At 46.4% G+C, this 18,437-nt stretch overlaps 1 protein-coding gene across 1 annotated transcript in view; it reads left to right on the forward strand.

Annotated features, from left to right (window-relative positions):
* The window catches only part of ATP10A (ATPase phospholipid transporting 10A (putative)), a 181,854-nt gene that overhangs the window by 129,267 nt on the left and 34,150 nt on the right, over positions 1 to 18,437 (forward strand). The window contains 6 exon segments of the mRNA XM_007179130.2: positions 8,165 to 8,271; positions 8,652 to 8,783; positions 9,792 to 9,922; positions 12,094 to 12,346; positions 15,436 to 15,653; positions 17,042 to 17,236. Coding sequence (XP_007179192.2) covers positions 8,165 to 8,271; positions 8,652 to 8,783; positions 9,792 to 9,922; positions 12,094 to 12,346; positions 15,436 to 15,653; positions 17,042 to 17,236 — 1,036 coding nt within the window.

Consider the following 18,437-nt stretch of genomic DNA (forward strand, 5'->3'; position numbering starts at 1 on the left):
AATAGCCAAAGCAATCTTGAGAACGAAAAATGCAGCTGGGGGAATCAGGCTCCCTGACTTCAGACTATATTACAAAGCTTCAGTAATCAAGACAGTTTGGTACTGGCACAAAAACAGAAATATAGATGAATGGAACAGGATAGAAAGCCCAGAGATAAACCCACGCACATATGGTCACCTTATCTTTGATAAAGGAGGCAAGCATATACAGTGGAGAAAAGACAGCCTCTTCAATAAGTGGTGCTGGGAAAATTGGAGAGGTACATGTAAAAGTATGAAATTAGAACACTCCCTGACACCATACACAAAAATAAACTCAAAATGGATTAAAGACCTAAGTGTAAGGCCAGACACTGTCAAACTCTTAGAGGAAAACAAGGCAGAACACTGTATGACATAAATCACAGCAAGATCCTTTTTGACCCAGCTCCTAGAGAAATGGAAATAAGAACACAAATAAACAAATGGGACCTAATGAAACTTAAAAGCTTTTGCACAGCAAAGGAAACCATAAACAAGACCAAAAGACAACCATCAGAATGGGAGAAAATATTTGCAAATGAAGCAACTGACAAAGGATTAATCTCCAAGATTTACAAGCAGCTCATGCAGCTCAATAACAAAAAAACAAACAACCCAATCCAAAAATGGGCAGAAGACCTAAATAGACATTTCTCCAAAGAAGATATACAGATTGCCAACAGACACATGAAAGGATGCTCAACATCATTAATCATTAGAGAAATGCAAATCAAAACTACAATGAGATATCCTCTCACACCGGTCAGAATGGCCATCATCAAAAAATCTAGAAACAATAAATGCTGGAGAGGGTGTGGAGGAAAGGGAACACCCTTGCACTGTTGGTGGGAATGTAAATTGATACAGCCACTATGGAGAACGGTATGGAGGTTCCTTAAAAAACTACAAATAGAACTACCATACGACCCAGCAATCCCACTACTGGGCATATACCCTGAGAAAACCATAGTTCAAAAAGAGTCATGTACCAAAATGTTCATTGCAGCTCTATTTACAATAGCCAGGACATGGAAGCAACCTAAATGTCCATCAACAGATGAATGGATAAAGAAGATGTGGCACATATATGCAATGGAATATTACTCAGCCATAAAAAGAAATGAAATGGAGGTATTTGTAATGAGGTGGATGGAGTTAGAGTCTGTCATACAGAGTGAATTAAGTCAGAAAGAGAAAAACAAATACAGTATGCTAACACATATATATGGAATCTAAGGAAAAAAAAAAAGGCCATGAAGAACCTAGTGGAAAGATGGGAATAAAGACACAAACCTACTAAAGAATGGACTTGAGGATATGGGGAGGGGGAGGGGTGAGATGTGACAGGATGAGAGAGTGTCATGGATATATATACACTACCAAATGTAAAATAGATAGCTAGTGGGGAGCAGCCGCATAGCACAGGGAGATCAGCACGGTGCTTTGTGACCGCCTGGGGGGGTGGGATGGGGAGGGTGGGAGGGAGGGAAATGCGGGAGGGAGGAGATATGGGAACGTGTGTATATCTGTAGCTGATTCACTTTGTTATAAAGCAGAAACTAACACACCAGTGTGAAGCAATTATACTTCAATAGAGATGTTTAAAAAAAAAAAAAAAAAAACACAACGACCCAAAACCTATGGGATGTAGCAAAAGCAGTTCTAAGAGGGAAGTTTATAGTAATACAGTTCTACCTCAAGAAACAAGAAACATCTCAAATAAACAACCTAACCTTATACCTAAAGCAATTAGAAGAAGAACAAAAAAACCCCAAAGTTAGCACAAGGAAAGAAATCATAAAGATCAGATCAGAAATAAATGAAAAAGAAATGAGGGAAACAATAGCAAAGATCAATAAAAGTAAAAGCTGGTTCTTTGAGAAGGTAAAGAAAATCGATAAGCCATTAGCCAGACTCATCAGGAAAAAAAGGGAGAAGAGTCAAATCAACAGAATTGCAAATGAAAAAGGAGAAGTTACAACTGACACTGCAGAAATACAAGGGATCATGAGAGACTACTACAAGCAACTATATGCCAATAAAATGGACAACCTGGAAGAAATGGATAAATTCTTAGAAAAGTACAACCTCCCAAGACTGAACCAGGAAGAAGTAGAAAACATGAACAGACCACTCACAAGCACTGTAATTGAAAGTGTGATTAAAACTCTTCCAACAAACAAAAGCCCAGGGCCCGATGGCTTCACAGGAGAATTCTATCAAACATTTAGAGAAGAGCTAACACCTATCCTTCTCAAACTCTTCCAATATAGCAGAAGGAGGGACACTCCCAAACTCATTCTATGAGACCACCATCACCCTGATACCAACCCTAGACAAACATGTCAAAAAGAAAATTACAGGCCACTATCACTGATGAACATCCTCAACAAAATACTAGCAAACAGAATCCAACAACACATTAAAAGGATCATACACCATGATCAAGTGGGGTTTATCTCAGGAATGCAAGGATTCTTCAATATATGCAAATCAATCAACGTGATACATCATATTAAAAAATTGAAGGAGAAAAACCATATGATCATCTCAATAGATGCAGGGAAAGCTTTTGACAAAATTCAACACCCATTTATGATAAAAGCCCTGCAGAAAGTAGGCATAGAGGGAACTTTCCTCAACATAATAAAGGTCATATATGACAAATGCACAGCCAACATTGTCCTCAATGGTGAAAAACTGAAACCATTTCCACTAAGATCAGGAGCAAGACAAGGTTGCCCACTCTCACCACTATTATTCAACATAGTTTTGCAAGTTTTAGCCACAGCAATCAGAGAAGAGAAAGAAATTAAAGGAATCCAAATCGGAAAAGAAGAAGTAAAGCTGTCACTGTTTGCAGATGACATGATACTCTACATAGAGAATCCTAAAGATGCTACCAGAAAACTACTAGAACTAATCAATGAATTTGGTAAAGTAGCAGGATACAAAATTAACGCACGGAAATCTCTTGCATTCCTATACACTAATGATGAAAAATCTGAAAGTGAAATTAAGAAAACACTCCCATTTACCATTGCAACAAAAAGAATAAAATATCTAGGAATAAACCTACCTAAGGAGACAAAAGACCTGTATGCAGAAAATTATAAGACACTGATGAAAGAAATCAAAGATGATAAAAATAGATGGAGAGGTATGCCATGTTCTTGGATTGGAAGAATCAACATTGTGAAAATGATTGTACTACCCAAAGCAATCTACAGATTCAATGCAATCCCTATCAAACTACTGCTGGCATTTTTCACAGAACTGGAACAAACAATTTTACAATTTGTATAGAAACACAAAAGACCCCAAATAGCCAAAGCAATCTTGAGAAAGAAAAACTGAGCTGGAGGAATCAGGCTCCCTGACTTCAGACTATAGTACAAAGCTACAGTAATCAAGACAGTTTGGTACTGGCACAAAAACAGAAATATAGATCAATGGATCCGGATAGAAAGCCCAGAGATAAACCTATACACATATGGTCACCTTATCTTTGACAAAAGAGGTAAAAATATACATACAATGGAGAAAAGACAGCCTCTTCAATAAGTGATGCCTGGAAAACTGGACAGCTACATGTAAAAGAGTGAAAGTAGAACACTTCCTAACACCATACACAAAAATAAACTCACAATGGATTAAAGACCTAAGTGTAAGGCCAGACACTATAAAACTCTTAGAAGAAAACATAGGCACAACACTCGATGACATAAATCACAGCAAGACCTTTTTTGACCCACCTCCTAGAGTAATGGAAATAAAATAAAAAATAAGCAAATGGGATCTAATGAAACTTAAAAGCTTTTGCACAGCAAAGGAAACCATAAACAAGATAAAAAGACAACCCTTAAAATGGGAGACAATATTTGCAAATGAAGCAACTGACAAAGGATTAATCTCCAAAATATAAAAGCACCTCATGCAGGTCAATATCAAAATAACAAACATCCCAATGCAAAAATGGGTGGCAGACCTAAACAGACATTTCTCCAAAGAAGACATACAAATTGCCAACAAATACATGAAAAGATGCTCAACATCACTAATCATTAGAGAAATGCAAATCAAAACTACAAAGAGGTATCACCAGTCAGAATGGCCATCATCAAAAAATCTACAAACAATAAATGCTGGAGAGGGTGTGGAGGAAAGGGAACCCTTCTACACTGCTGGTGGGAATGTGAATTGATACAGCCACTATGGAGAACAGTATGGCGGTTCCTTAAACTGAAAATAGAACTACCATATGACCCAGTGATCCCACTACTCAGTGTATTCCCTGAGAAAACCATAATTCAAAAAGAGTCATGTACCACGATATTCATTGCAGCTGTATTTACAGTAGTTAGGACATGGAAGCAACCTAAGTGTCCATCGACAGATGAATGGATAAAGATGTGGCACATATATACAATGGAATATTACTCAGCCCTAAAAAGGAGCGGAATTGAGTTTTTTGTAATGAAATGGATGGACCTAGAGTGTCATACAGAGAGAAGTAAGTCAGAAAGTGAAAAAGAAATACCGGATGCTAACGCACAGATATGGAATATAAAAAACGGTATTGATGAGCCTAGTGCCAGGGCAGGAATAAAGACACAGATGTGGAGAATGGACTTGAGGGCATGGGGCGGAAGGGGAAGCTGAGACGAAGTGAGAGAGTAGCATTGACATATATACACTACCAAATATAAAATGGATGGCTAGTGGGAAGCTGCTGCATAGCACAGGGAGATCAGCTCAATGCTTTGTGATGAGCTAGAGGGGTGGGATAGGGAGGGTGGGAAGGAACCTCAACAGGGAGAGGATATGGGGATATATGTATCCATATAGCTTATTCACTTTGTTTGTTGTACAGTAGAAACTAACACAACATTGTAAAGCAAATATACTCCAATAAAGATATTTTAAAAAAAAAAAGGAGTAGCTAGCGAAGGGGGCAAAATCGAAAACTGATGTCTGTGTGGATATAAAAATAAGGAGGGGAGTGAACAATGGCAGCAAGGGTGCTGGTCCAGGTGTGACCAGTCAGTGGTGGAGCTTCGGCCAGCAATGGAGCAGAGAAGAGACCCAAGTCTGGGTGCTAGAGGTGATGTGACCTAGGGAGGGGCTGGCTGCAGGCTGCTGTCCAAGGTCCCCCTTCTCTTGCGTCACAACCATGGCACCTTGCACCTGTGTCTGGACAGATGGTTGGTTCCCCCCAGCACCTCCGAGTGCTGGGACTTAGAAGGACAGAGCTGACATGCAAGCCCATCAGGAGACACAGCCTCCCTTGAGAAAGAGCAGCCAGGCAGGAGTTTATTAGCTGAGCCCTGCCACGTCCTGCATGTGGTATTTCCCAGGGCACTTTTGGACAGTTTCGATTTAGAAGAGATTGTTTGGATGAGTCAAGAGGCCTGGGGACTTGAACTAAAGGAGCTCTTCTAAGTGGCTTAGATTAAATGTTAAGGGATGTATCCGTTTGCTCGGGCTGACACAGACCCGGCAGCTTAAACAACAGAAATGCATTGTCTCACAGTTCTGGAGGGTGGAAGCAAGATCCAGGTGTCAGCAGGACTGGTGTCTCCTGAGGCCCCTCTCCTTAGCTTGCAGACAGCCACCTTCTCCCTGTGCCCTCACATCATCTTAACCTCTGTGCTTGTCCGTCTCTGTGTCCAAATCTTTTCTTACAGAGACAGCAGTCATATGGGGTTAGGGCCCATCCATACGACCTTATTTTAACTTAATTACCTCTTTAAATACCTATCTCCAAATGCAGTCACATTCTGAGATACTGGAGTTAAGACATCAACATATGAATTCTGGGGGGGACACATGTCAAGCCATAAGACAGAGGTAGGTGCTGAGGGCAGTGTGATGGGCTCACATTTTCATGCATGTCTTCCTGGAGTTGAGCCTCATGCCTGCTGGGCCCTGGGCCTATTCGCCCTTGGCAGGGACTTTCCCCCTTAGGAGACCAAGGCAGCACTTGCACTGCCAAGCACCTTTAGGGTGACGCCGTTCTCCAGCCTTCCTCCCCTTCTGATGCAGGGAGATTCACTCAGAGCACAGCCCCCATTGCCATTTGTATGCCGCCGGAGGCCTTAAACAGGCTGATACACCTGCTGTGATCAGTTCTGGTCTGGCTTGGTCTGATTAGAAAGCACAGTAGTTACTGAAAGGTGTAGGTCACATCAAAGGAAGCTTAATGTAATACCTTTTCTTGTTTCTGTTGAGTTCATCTCTTGTTCTGAATAAGCATGACTGGTTTGATTTAGATGATTCATCCTTGACTGCTGTCCTGAGAAATGGTTTCCATGTGCGGCTGTTGCGGAGAGAACCGTGGCGGTGTGCATTCTCTCACTCCTGACTCAGGAGCTGGGTTTTGTGTGTAACGTCTCGCACACTCGGGCCTCTTGACGCTTTAGCTGGCACTGAGGTTTCCAGTCTTGAATCTCTTTTTAAAGCAAAACTTTATTCTGGAATTGCCACAAGGTGTGGGGGGCAGGGCATCACACAGTGTTGATCGGCCCTCCTCCTGCACGTTCCTTTGCATGAGTTCTGCAGAAGAACTGATGCCATGTTGGTAAATAACAGACTTGCAGGAAATGTGTCCCCCCAGCATGGTGTTTTGGCCTTTTCTTTATTGTTTAGCTTCTTTTCTTCACCGTAAAATATATTGATTTCCCTGGTTGTGAAGAATACAGGTTGTGTCTTAGGTTGAGAGACAGCCCCATCCCTCATGCAGTGACCAGGGTCCGGAAGTGGCAGGAAATGCTGTTTTCCTGGAAACCTTAACGGCTTCTTCTGACCTTGTACCTCTCCAAACTAGCTCTGCTCCCTGGTCAGTGGGCACTGCTAGGAGCTGGTGGGAGGGGTGACACCCACAGGGATCCTTGGTGACTTCAGAGAAGGAGTTTGGGCTGCGGGTGTGTGTGGGAGAGCTGGGGAGGCCTGTCCACCTAGGGTGTGAGAAGGTGGCTTCTTGGAAGGCAGGTGGCACTGCCTGATTGATGTAGGTTAGGCTGGGCCCCTGCTCTAGTTCTGAAAGCCTCCAGGGCCTCCCCTTGTGACCCATTCATCAGGCTCCCGGGACCTCGTCTACCCCAGTGTGGCCCTAGCACACTCCTGACCAACAGGGGTGGGGGTGCGGCTACCATTAGTAGGTCAAGAGGATGAGTTTGAAAAGCAGTTGCTTAAATGTGGGATATTCTCTGAATCTAAATAGCAGTGAAACTGAATGTATAAAATTGTATCATGGAGTTTACCACATTTCAAATTTAACGTGTTAATATTTCTAATAATTGTATGACTTTCAATAAGAAAAACAGAATGTAGGAGATGTTGCTGAAACCAATATGATCCCCTTTTCTAGAGAAATATTTGTACCCTTGTGACAACATGAGGTGCTGGTGAGGAGCAGAGTTCTCTGTGATGATCGGGACATGGGCAGAGACCACCTGGCAGGGCCTTCCTGGGCCAGCTTCCCAACTCGGTCCCCCAGTTCCTGGCTCTGCCCTCTCTAGCTGTGGCCAGACCCTGTGGCATAAAGCCTACAATGGTCCTGGTACCAATTCTGACGTGTGGGTTTTTCCCACACCAAGCTGGGTGTCCCACAGTCTAACTCAATTCGGATACTATCTATCTGGGGAGAGCATCAGATCCCACAGGTGACAGGCTCAGTCCTGTGTGTCAGGAACAACCGGGCTCGAAGACCAAATGTTAGAACAAAAGATGTTCCTAGTGCTCTGATCAGTTAGGAAATTACAAGAATTTTAGGAGCTCTGTGCCAGGAACTGGAGTCAAAGACTAAATATTAGAACAAAAGATTATCCTAGGACTTCTATTTACAAAGGTGTCAGGAGCCCTCTGTCAGGAACCAGGGGCAGAGGCAAAATCATATATTTCTTATTATTTCACAAAGCCTGTGGGCAAAGTAAACGAACAAACATCAGGCTCTGGAGGGGCTTCTAGAAGCCCAGTTACTGGTGAGCGCCAGCCCCATCTCAGCTCTTGCAAAGGTCCTCTGAGTCCCTCCACCCCTCCCCTCCCCAGTCCTGGGTCTAGGCCTTCCTTCCCAGAGCGGTGCTGCTTGAGCTGTGAGGCCATGTAAGCACCCACGTGACACATGCCAACTGTTCCGTGACAGCATACACGACAACGGGAAAAAGGCAGGGCTCTACAAAGAAAACCTGCTGCTTCGAGGCTGCACCATCCGAAACACAGAAGCCGTCGTGGGCATCGTCATCTACGCAGGTAGGTGCTGCGTGTCACCTGCAGTCTGTGATGGCACTGGCTTGGCATGGTGGGCTGGCTATTCCTGGACATTGCTCCTGGTTGTTTTGGTTTTTTACCGATTATCAAAGTAGCATAAACCCATTGTAGAAAACCAGGAAAATAGAAAGATGCAAAATGTCTAATAATATCTGGACCAGAAGTGTTCTTAACATGTTAGCCTATTTCTTTCTGTGCATTTCCCCGTGGTGGTTACATAGTTGAGATTAATTGTAGAGCCTACTTTTCTGACTGAACTTATCCCATATGGATCATTGGATGGCAGCACCCTTTTCCAATCCATGGAGTCAGCGTAGCCCGTCCCTTCCCTGCTGGGCAGTGACTCACCGCCTCCCCCGCAGGACACGAGACCAAGGCTCTGCTCAACAACAGCGGGCCCCGCTACAAGCGCAGCCGGCTGGAGAGGCAGATGAACTGCGACGTGCTCTGGTGTGTCCTCCTCCTCGTTTGTATGTCTCTGTTTTCGGCCGTCGGTAAGTCTCCTCGGAGGTCACGATGAGTGGGCACTGCTGGACGGCTGCCGGGGGCCCCTGCTGGGCTATCTCTGTCTCCTTCTGACCCAGTGCTCTAATTAACACACATTTGTCACTGGCTTGGACTCAGGGGATGTTTGCATTGGCAAGGCCACGTTGAGACACTTCGATGAATGAGCTCCGCAAACTAGTGTTTTTCGAATTGGCATCTTCTGGGGTGGAAGAACGGCTTAATCATGCCTCCAGTAATGATTCCAGTGGAAAGAGTGATACTAACCTGGTGATAACAGGAATCAGAGCAGTAGAAGCACAAATGCTACTAATAGGAACTCTGTGAGAAGAGGGAAAACATTATTTGGGTCCCAAGAAGGGGCTAGCAGTTAGGCTGTGTGCAGAGTCTGGCGCCCCCAGCCTCTGGTGGCCTCCGAACCAGCATGCTGCTTTGGGAGTGCCTGGCAGGGAAGTGCGTGGACCTCCAGGTAAACGACCTTCACCGTGTCCTGCTCAGCTGCCATCACACACCAGACAGTTGTGATGTGGTCTTGGAACTCAGTGGTAAAAGGCACAGGTGTATGGGGCATGAAAAAGGCTCTGTCATCAGTTAGGTGTGGGGCTCAGTTGATGAAATAATGTGTGTTGCTGTTGGCTTTTCAGAGTCTGTGAGATGTGAATTTTGAATCTCTAAGCAGGGACAATAACAGGCAGTATTCAGAGCCTATTGAGACTGGTGTTTAGTGAGGCACTGGGAAATTCCTTTCTGCGGTTTCTCATTGGCAGCTACCAGCACACGTCCAATTCCTGTTTTATGACCAGTGGTGCTATTCAGTACCAGTGATGGGAAAGGCCTGGGGTGAGGCAGAGTCCAAGTCCCGGGGCCTTCCTTCCAGCGCTCTGATTGTAGTGCCAACAATACCGTGGGCTTTTGCTTTCTTAGGTGGCCAGGCGGGCTCATAAAACCCGATATACTTGTGTCGGGTGAATGACGTTCCTCTTTGAACTTTGCTACAGGACATGGACTATGGGTGCAGCGCTATCAAGAGAAGAAATCATTATTTGATGTCCCTGAGTCTGACGGCACCTCTTTATCCCCAGTCACAGCTGCAGTTTATTCGTTTTTGACAATGATAATAGTTCTGCAGGTAACAGTACTAAGTTCCATATGACAATTGCTTTACTTTTCTGATGAGAACTTCGAATCATCATAGTCTGCTAAGAACTTCCTACAAATTCTGCATCTGGGAGGAGCACAGGTTCATCTGACAAATGTGTTGCCTTTTGTTTTCCCACCCGACTTATCTAAAGGATCTTTTCTTGGGTGCTTTTCAAGTTAAAATTCTCCTTTGCTGTTCTTAAGATTTTTAGGCTCTGAGGGGTCGGTTTTTCGATCGTTGTTTTTGTTTTGTTTTTCCACTCAATTACTTCTTTTTTTTAATTAATTTTTATTGGAGTATAGCTGCTTTACAATGTTGTGTTAGTTTCTACTCTACAGCAAAGTGAATCAGCTTTACATATACATATATCCACTCTTCTTTGGCTTTCCTTCCCAGTTTCTACTGTACAGCAAAGTGAATCGGCTATACGTATACATATATCCACTCTTTTTTGGATTTCCTTCCCATTTAGGTCACCACAGAGCATTGACTAGAGTTCCCTGTGCTATACAGTAGGTTCTCATTAGTTATGTATTTTATATATAGTATCAATAGTATGTATATGTCAATCCCAGTCTCCCAATTCATCCCACCTCCCCCCACTTGATTACTTCTTAAAAAAACCTACATTTTTTTTAACATCTTTATTGGAGTATAATTGCTTTACAATGGTATGTTAGTTTCTGCTTTATTAACAAAGTGAATCAGTTACACATATACATATATCCCCATATCTCTTCCCTCTTGCGTCTCCCTCCCTCCGACTCTCCCTGTCCCACTCCTCTAGGTGGTCACAAAGCACCGAGCTGATCTCCCTGTGCTATGCGGCTGCTTCCCACTAGCTATCTGTTTTACATTTAGTAGTGTATATATGTCCATGCCACTCTCTCACTTCCTTCCCCCTCCCCGAGTCCTCAAGTCCATTCTCTGTTAGGTCTGCGTCTTTATTCCCATCTTAAACCTACATTTTTATTTCAGAATAATTTTAAGGTTTACAGACAAGTTGCAAAAAATAGTACAGAGAGTTCCCATGTGTCCCTCAATCAGTGTGTCTTAATGTGAGCTTATTACATTTCTCTGGTACATTGTCAAAACTGAGAAACCAACTTTGGTACTTTGTCTCGAACAAAACTCCAGATGTCATTTGGACTCTACTAGTCTTTCCACTGATTTGCTTTTTCTGTTCCAGGAGTCAATTTAGGATATCACATTGCATTTTGCAGCATTGGTTATTATTATTACTATTAGTTCCCATACCTCCTGAACAATTCCCCATCACTAACTGAGAATCTATGCCCCAAAAGCCTGTGAGAGTGGAGAGGGGCAGTGAGCATCTCTGCCACCCTCCTTAGGGACACAGAGTGAACAGAAGATATTGACTTAGCCTTTGCCTGGAAGGGGGGTTCTGCTGTCTTATATCACATGTACTTGAGTTCGTCCTGTAGTAGGTGTTGCGTTAACATATACTTAAGTTACCCAGAAAACCCAGTTAGTCTGGATGTGGTATTCTGAGCCCATAAGTATCAGTTCAATACTGTTACTCCACAGATAAAGAAAAAATTAAGCGTTGATTTCATGAAGGTTATTCTTGAATTGTCAAAGCATAACCGTGACTGTTCTTCTCAAAGCCTCTTCTCTCTGCTCTGTATTGTACAAGATCACAGAGATTGTCCTTCAGCACAGAACCAGCCTCTGAAAAGACTGTCTCTTCTGAGCTGTGGGGTTGTGTCTGCGGGACAGGCAGCTCCTGTCGCCGGGAGCCCCGGGACAGCCTGGGTGTGAGGTGACTTTTCTTATGAGGACTCTGAATGTGCCATGTGTTTTGTGTTTCTCTTTTCTCTTTTTCCTCTCCTAGCTTCTCTCAAGCACAACTTAGTAATATGAAAAAACTTGCTTCTATACAAGCCATGGTTTCCATACTTCCAGACACGATAGTGGATTTCCGCTCTGCAGTGGCACCATAGGCTGTCCTAGTTTAAACTCTTTGCCAATATCCTAATACTCTAACAATACTGACTCTAAGCCAACTTGTGTAAGCTCTGAAAGGTACAGTATAGTCCCTACTTACTTGGGGTTGTAGTTTTTGTCGTTTAGATTGGACTAAATCCACAGTTCCCGGTCTTCACGGTCATTCATTCTATGTGCCTTGTGTCTCCTAGGTTTTGATCCCAATTTCCTTGTACGTTTCCATTGAAATTGTTAAAGTATGCCAAGTGTACTTCATTAACCAGGATATAGAGTTGTATGATGAGGAGACAGACTCACAGCTGCAGTGCCGAGCCCTGAACATCACGGAAGACCTAGGGCAGATACAGTATATCTTCTCCGATAAAACTGGCACTTTAACCGAGAATAAGATGGTTTTCCGAAGATGCACTGTGTCTGGCATAGAATATTCTCATGATGCAAATGGTGAGTCTGGGGACGGGGTCTCCCAATCTGGGCAGGACCAGAGAGCTCCTGTATCAGGGTTGCATGCCCATGTGCCTGTGTGTGCGTGCGTGTACACATACACACACACACACAGCTTCAGGGATTGATGATTTTTGAGGGAGAATAAAACAGAAAGGCTGTCAGAGCAACTCTGGACCAGCATCTATAGAAAAGGGCCCTCCTCATTGCTGATGGCGCCCTGCTCCCTGCACTATCTGGTGTGGTGGGCATCTGCTTAAACACTCATTTTCTGCCAGACAAGCAGAACCAAAGAGGGCAACCTTGAGGAACTCACCTCAGAGGCACCTGGTCTCTGTCACACCAAGAGGCAAAGAGATGTTTCCTTTGTCACGCATCAGTCTCCTTGTTATCAGCTGAAAATTCTCAGCAGGGCACTGGGCAGTTCATGCTGCGTTCTTTCCTCTGGAATACGACCTCCCGGAGGGAAGTGTCACCTCACATTGGAATTTAGGCAGTCCCTCCTCCCACCTCTCCTTTTCTCATCCTTGGCTGCCTCCCTCTGTCCCCTCTGAACATACAGGGGAGCCATCTGCTTCCTAAGTCGAGGGGTGACTGGAGCCAGCTGCCCACCCAAACCAGGAGGGGGTCCCTGCACCACAGAAGTGTCTCTGGGGCCATCGTGCCTCTGAGAGAGAGGGCACCTGCTCTGCAACCAGGACTCCCCTTCTTTCCTGGAACAGCATCTGAGAGCATCAAAGAAACCTTGCCACAGAAACAGAAGCAAGTACAGAATAGGGGGACAACATGGGGGCATCAATAGGAAGCTGTTCTTTAGGGGCATTTGGTGGGAAAGATCTGCTGGAAGCATGAGATTTTTGTGAGTTTTATAAAACCAAGAATTATCATGATATCCACTATATCCTCCATGATAAAAGGAATCATATTAACAGAAGGCATAAGAATGTGTCCAATTTGTTTAATGTTTTATTTGCCACTCAAAAAAACCGGTCAGGAACAGTGTCCCATCCGCCCACCTGCCTCCCTCTCTGGCTGTCCCCTTCCCTGACTCCTCAGGCTTGTGCAGAAGAGCTTGGGGGCCTGAAAGCAGACCTCATCCTGCTTGTAAAGGAGTCAGAGGACCAGGTCTGAAGTCGGCCTTCGAACTGGAACTGAGGCTCTGGGGGCAGAATCCCAAGTAAGATCACAGAAGGATTTTTACAGTTGTCAGATGCTTGCCATAAAACCAAAGGGGTCCGTCGCCCCCAGAAGACACAGGAAAGCATTGCTGGGGAAGGTGGAAACAGCCAGGTGTCTCTGCAGCATGTTTTAAAGAAGAGCTGTGATCAGTGACTGATGGGCCCCTGGGCGGGCACCCTTCGCAGCTGCTCCCATGGTCCGACCTCTCAGATCTGTTAGTAAAATGAATGCAGGCGGGTTTGGCTGTGAGTACAGAGCCCAGCTCACGCGTACCTGAACCGGCCACACAGACCATGGGCGTGTTCCTCTCTACCTCGTGTCCTGGTGACGGTGCAGGGCATCACCTGCTCCTTGTCCCCATCTTCCCAAAAGAGCCCGAGGGCATCGCTGAGGCCATTGCTGCCTGGTCACGGAGCACAGACACACCGGCAGTGGCCTGAGGGATGTCTGCTTTCAGGCTAACATCTGATCACTGCTGTGGGAGGGGGGGTGGGCAGATGTGCCCTTGGGAGGCTGACACCGTGCTCATTATGTCCAAGCCTAGGAGCTAGACAGGCCCAGTCCAGGCTTTGCCCTTCCTTGCCATCCATTCACCACCTCACTGCCAGGGGGAAAAGGGGGCGGGTGCAGGAGTTTTCTCCTGGAATTAGGAGCTCCCTGAGGTGGAATCCTGGGGTTGGCAGTTACCCAGCCTGGTGGCCATGGGCAGGTGACTTCCCTTTCCTTATCTCTAAAGAAAAGTCTTCCCAAAGAAGAAGCTGAGTTCAAGGCCTGGCCCACAGGACAGACCGCACCATGGCATGCCCAGACGGGGGGCCCTTCTCTTAGCCCCTCACACGGGCCACCTCCTGTTAGGATGCCTTGTGTTGCCACCCAGCACCGGGCCTGCCCTGGAAGTTCTTAAGAGTTGCTTGTTTGGAGTGAGTGGTCCCTATGGATAGTTTCCTGTTGCTCACATATGATGGAGAAGCTGAACTAACTGGGCAAAGCCAGGAACACGTGTTGAGAGCCCTTGTTAGCAAGAACAGCAGCGTGGGTACACTTCTGTGATTCACTGAGAGCCCTGGAGGGCTCAGGGACTGTCGCTCCCCGGTGCCCCCTAAGAGCCAAGCACAGCATCACAATCACCGTCGTCTTCAGTGGAGCTCTGCTTGCTGGGTCTGAACTCTGGCAGCATTCTTCCATGCTGTACAACCCCAGGAGGGTGTGAGCCTCTCTGCTGCTAAGCGCTTCATCCTCATGGGGTGAGTGCAGACAGCACCTACTCCCCACCTGACGTTGAGCAAGGAGCCCTCTCAGGAGAGCACCGTCAACACAGCCTGAGAACCGTTATTTCTGCTTGACTGCAAGGCAGATGCTCAATGCGTGATCTGTCCTGACGGCCCCAGTAAGCAGGTGGCCCTGTGACCCTGGCATGAAGGTCAAAGCCTGGAACCCAGCTACTCTGTGGGCCTCCCAGCCACCTGCCCACCCACCCCATTCACATGGGGGCTCCCCCTGAACAGAGGGGCTGTATGTGAACCCATCTCCACCCACATCTGACTTTTTGTGGGATGGGGTGGCCCCTTTGCCATCATGGGCGAGACCTGAGCTTTGGCATCCCATGGGCCTGGGTGCCATCTCGACCCCCTGCCCCTGCATCCCATGACCTTAACAGCTGAGACTCGGTCTTCTCATCTGTGACGTGGGGTTGAGAACATAAGCCCCATCGGGTTCACTGAAGGTGCATGTAAATGAGAACATCCCCCATCCCTCAGTGGAAACCCCTGTCAAACATGGCCTCGCCATCAGAGAGCAAGGGTGGCGAGGGCCCGGGGTCCCCTGCTGGATGCCTTGTGGAAGTGGAACCTAGACCCCTCAGTGTCACACCCAGCCTCCCCACGATGTCACTTCGTGCCCCTCCCCCACAGCCCGGCGTCTGGCCAGGTACCAGGAGGCAGACTCGGAGGAGGAGGAGGTGGTGCCCAGAGGGGGCTCGCTGCCCCAGCACAGCAGCACCGGGAGCCACCAAAGCATCCGAGTCGTGCATCGGAGCCAGAGCACCAGGTCACACCGGCGCACCAGCAGCCGTGCCGAGGCCAAGAGGGCCAGCATGCTGTCCAAGCACACAGCCTTCAGCAGCCCCATGGTGAGTCCCACAGCCCTCCTTCCCGCTGTCACCTCCCTCAGTCACCAAAAGTGTCTGTACTTCACTGCGGGGTTACCTCTTCAGTTAGGGGATGTTTTTCTGTCCAGTGCCTTCTTCCCACACTGCTGTACCTTTTCCAAAACACTGATTAGGTCCCCTTACCAGGCTTCTCAGGCTGGGGACTGCCGATGACCCACCCAAGAGGGTGACAGAGAGGAAGTCCGTCCTGCCCTATGAAATGAGTAAAACATCAGGGCAAGATGACAACTGTGAAAAAGCAAAGTCAAATTAAAAAAAAAAAAAGTTTTAATGAGATGAACCCAAATCCCTCCTTTGCCTTGTCAGTCGCCCAAACATTTATGGACCATTCTCATCCGGCAGGGAAATTTCCAGAAGTACGTGAGTGACAACCTCTAAAAGATCCTTTCACTTCTAAAATTTGTGAAGACCAGAGAGGGAGAATCCGTTTTGTTCACATATGGTGGCCTCATTCTTTTATGTCCTTCAAAACCCATATAAGAAGGTACCATTTGAATAGAGGTCATCTAGACTTGTGGTCACTGATTGTTGGGTTTACATGGGGCACGTGGGTGAGGAGCTCTCACCCGAGCAGCAGAGAGGCTGTGTTGGAGAAGGTTTTCCTGACATCAATTTCACAATCAATATGGGTCAGGAGTATTTGAAATGTTGCAACTTTCTGACCTAGGAAGTTAGTGATTCAGTGAAAGATTTCTGTGCATAGAAGCTTATCAGTGTGTTATTTACATCAATAAAACAGCGAAAAAATGTACCCAGTGATAAAGGAATGGTCAAATAAATTATGGTATGTCCATTTTGAAGCCGTTAAAAATTATATTTTCAAATGGCTATTAAAGGCCTGGTAAAGTTGAGGCAATATAATGTTTTTGGGGAAATGGAAACTGCCAATTTATGTATAAAATATTTTGATTAAAAATGTAAATGTATAGAAAAAAGACGAAGGAAAGGCAGAGAAGTGTGTTTTTTAGAAAGTATATATTACTGTGAGGTGGTGTGATACAGATCTATTACATTTTCCCTGTTATTCTCTTATTTTTCCAAATCTTTCTGAGTAAGATATGTTACTTTTATAATAATATATATTCTTGGAGGTATTATTTTATAAAAAGAACATGTGTACCTTCTTATATATAAGAATATATGCATTTCATTTCACATGTTAGCTGTATATTCTTATACAACCAAGATTATACATAATTTGTCATTATAAAATGACATGTGTATATATGAGGTGAAGGTCTGTTTACAGCTTCTAGTAAAATCAAGGTGCCCTAAATAGTCAAGCACTAAAAGGACACTTGGCAGGTCACTGGGTCAGACTGACCCTTCGGCCCCTGTGTTCTTCCCAGGAGAAGGACATAACGCCCGACCCGAAGCTGCTGGAGAAGGTGAGCGAGTGTGACAGGTACCTGGCCTTTGCAAGGCACCAGGAGCACCCACTGGCCCACCTCTCACCTGAGCTGTCTGACATTTTCGACTTCTTCATTGCACTCACCATCTGCAACACAGTGGTGGTCACGTCCCCGGATCAGCCGCGACAAAAGGCAAGTTCTGGAGCATCGTACTGCGAGCCCGCAGAGTCCCTCCCCCTAGGTGTGGCCCCACTGGTGTCAGTCTTCCTGAGAGGGAGCAGGCTTCCCTGTCCTGCAGGAGCCTGGTCGCTCAGCACCACTCTCAGGTTTCAGGGGTGCACTGAGGGCTTCAGACAGGGCAGACCAGCTCAGTAGCTCTGCGGTGACATCCCCAGACTGCAGTGGGCAGGTGCCAGGATTGTGGCGAAGAGGGAGAGGGCAGCCAGCCAGAGATAGCTACTGAGCCCGGGATGAGAGTGGCACAGAGCATACAGGCGTGGCCCAAGGTGGGCAGTGGCAGGAGGGTGGCTGCCCTCCATGCCGACCAGAGCCTCAGAGTCCTAGATTCTTACATGAGAGGGGACAGGATGGGCTGGGGCCCAGACTCTGGGAGGAGCCGCCTGGACTTGCATCCTGACGACACTATAAGCTGGTCCCCTCCTGTGTCTTTGGCACCTTGTCTGGGATGTGGGGGCGGTGGTGGGATTTAGGGAAAGGTCTCAGAGTAGAGTTTGGCACATAGTAAATGTATTTGATGTTAATAAAGGCCTTTAACATTGGCATTCAGGAAGTGGTTGAGAATCAGTGGGAAGTTACTTTGGGCGGTAGAAACATAGCAACACCCAAGTTGGGTTTTGTTTGGGTTAACATGAAGGTTCTCTCCAAAGAGAGTAAGGTTTTATGTGTGAAAGGAACCTCTATAACTCAATCGCTCCTCCGGGTGAACCAGGTGGTGTTGCAGGGGGTGGGGTGCACCTAAGCATGGCTGTGCGTCATGCAGCTAGGCAACTTTAAATGGATACAAATGAAGGTGTTCTAGGTCTGATGCACACTGTAGGCCTGTCCCCTGACCCCCCACTCTCCCAGACCCCTTCCCCTCCTCCTGGGCCAGCCCTTCCAGCAGGTTCTGCTGGTGAAGCCATTGGTGTGATGGAGGGTGAACAAGGGGCCCCTGCCCTCTCTGCAGCAGCAGCATATCTGGCAGCAATGTGACCCCCCTGTGCTCTTGCTCATACCCCACCGGCCTTTGGAGGCCCCAGTGGGCCTGGCGGATCCCAGGTGGACGGGCTCTGCCACTCAGAGACCACAGGCTTGTGCCATCAGCCCTGGATGGAGGCTGCTTCCTTTTTCAGCTCACCTCTCAGCAGCCTCGGCATCCCTCGTCTGGCCTCTG

Source organism: Balaenoptera acutorostrata, chromosome 3 (genome assembly GCF_949987535.1).
Source record: "Balaenoptera acutorostrata chromosome 3, mBalAcu1.1, whole genome shotgun sequence".
In the NCBI taxonomy this organism is placed as follows: domain Eukaryota; kingdom Metazoa; phylum Chordata; class Mammalia; order Artiodactyla; family Balaenopteridae; genus Balaenoptera; species Balaenoptera acutorostrata.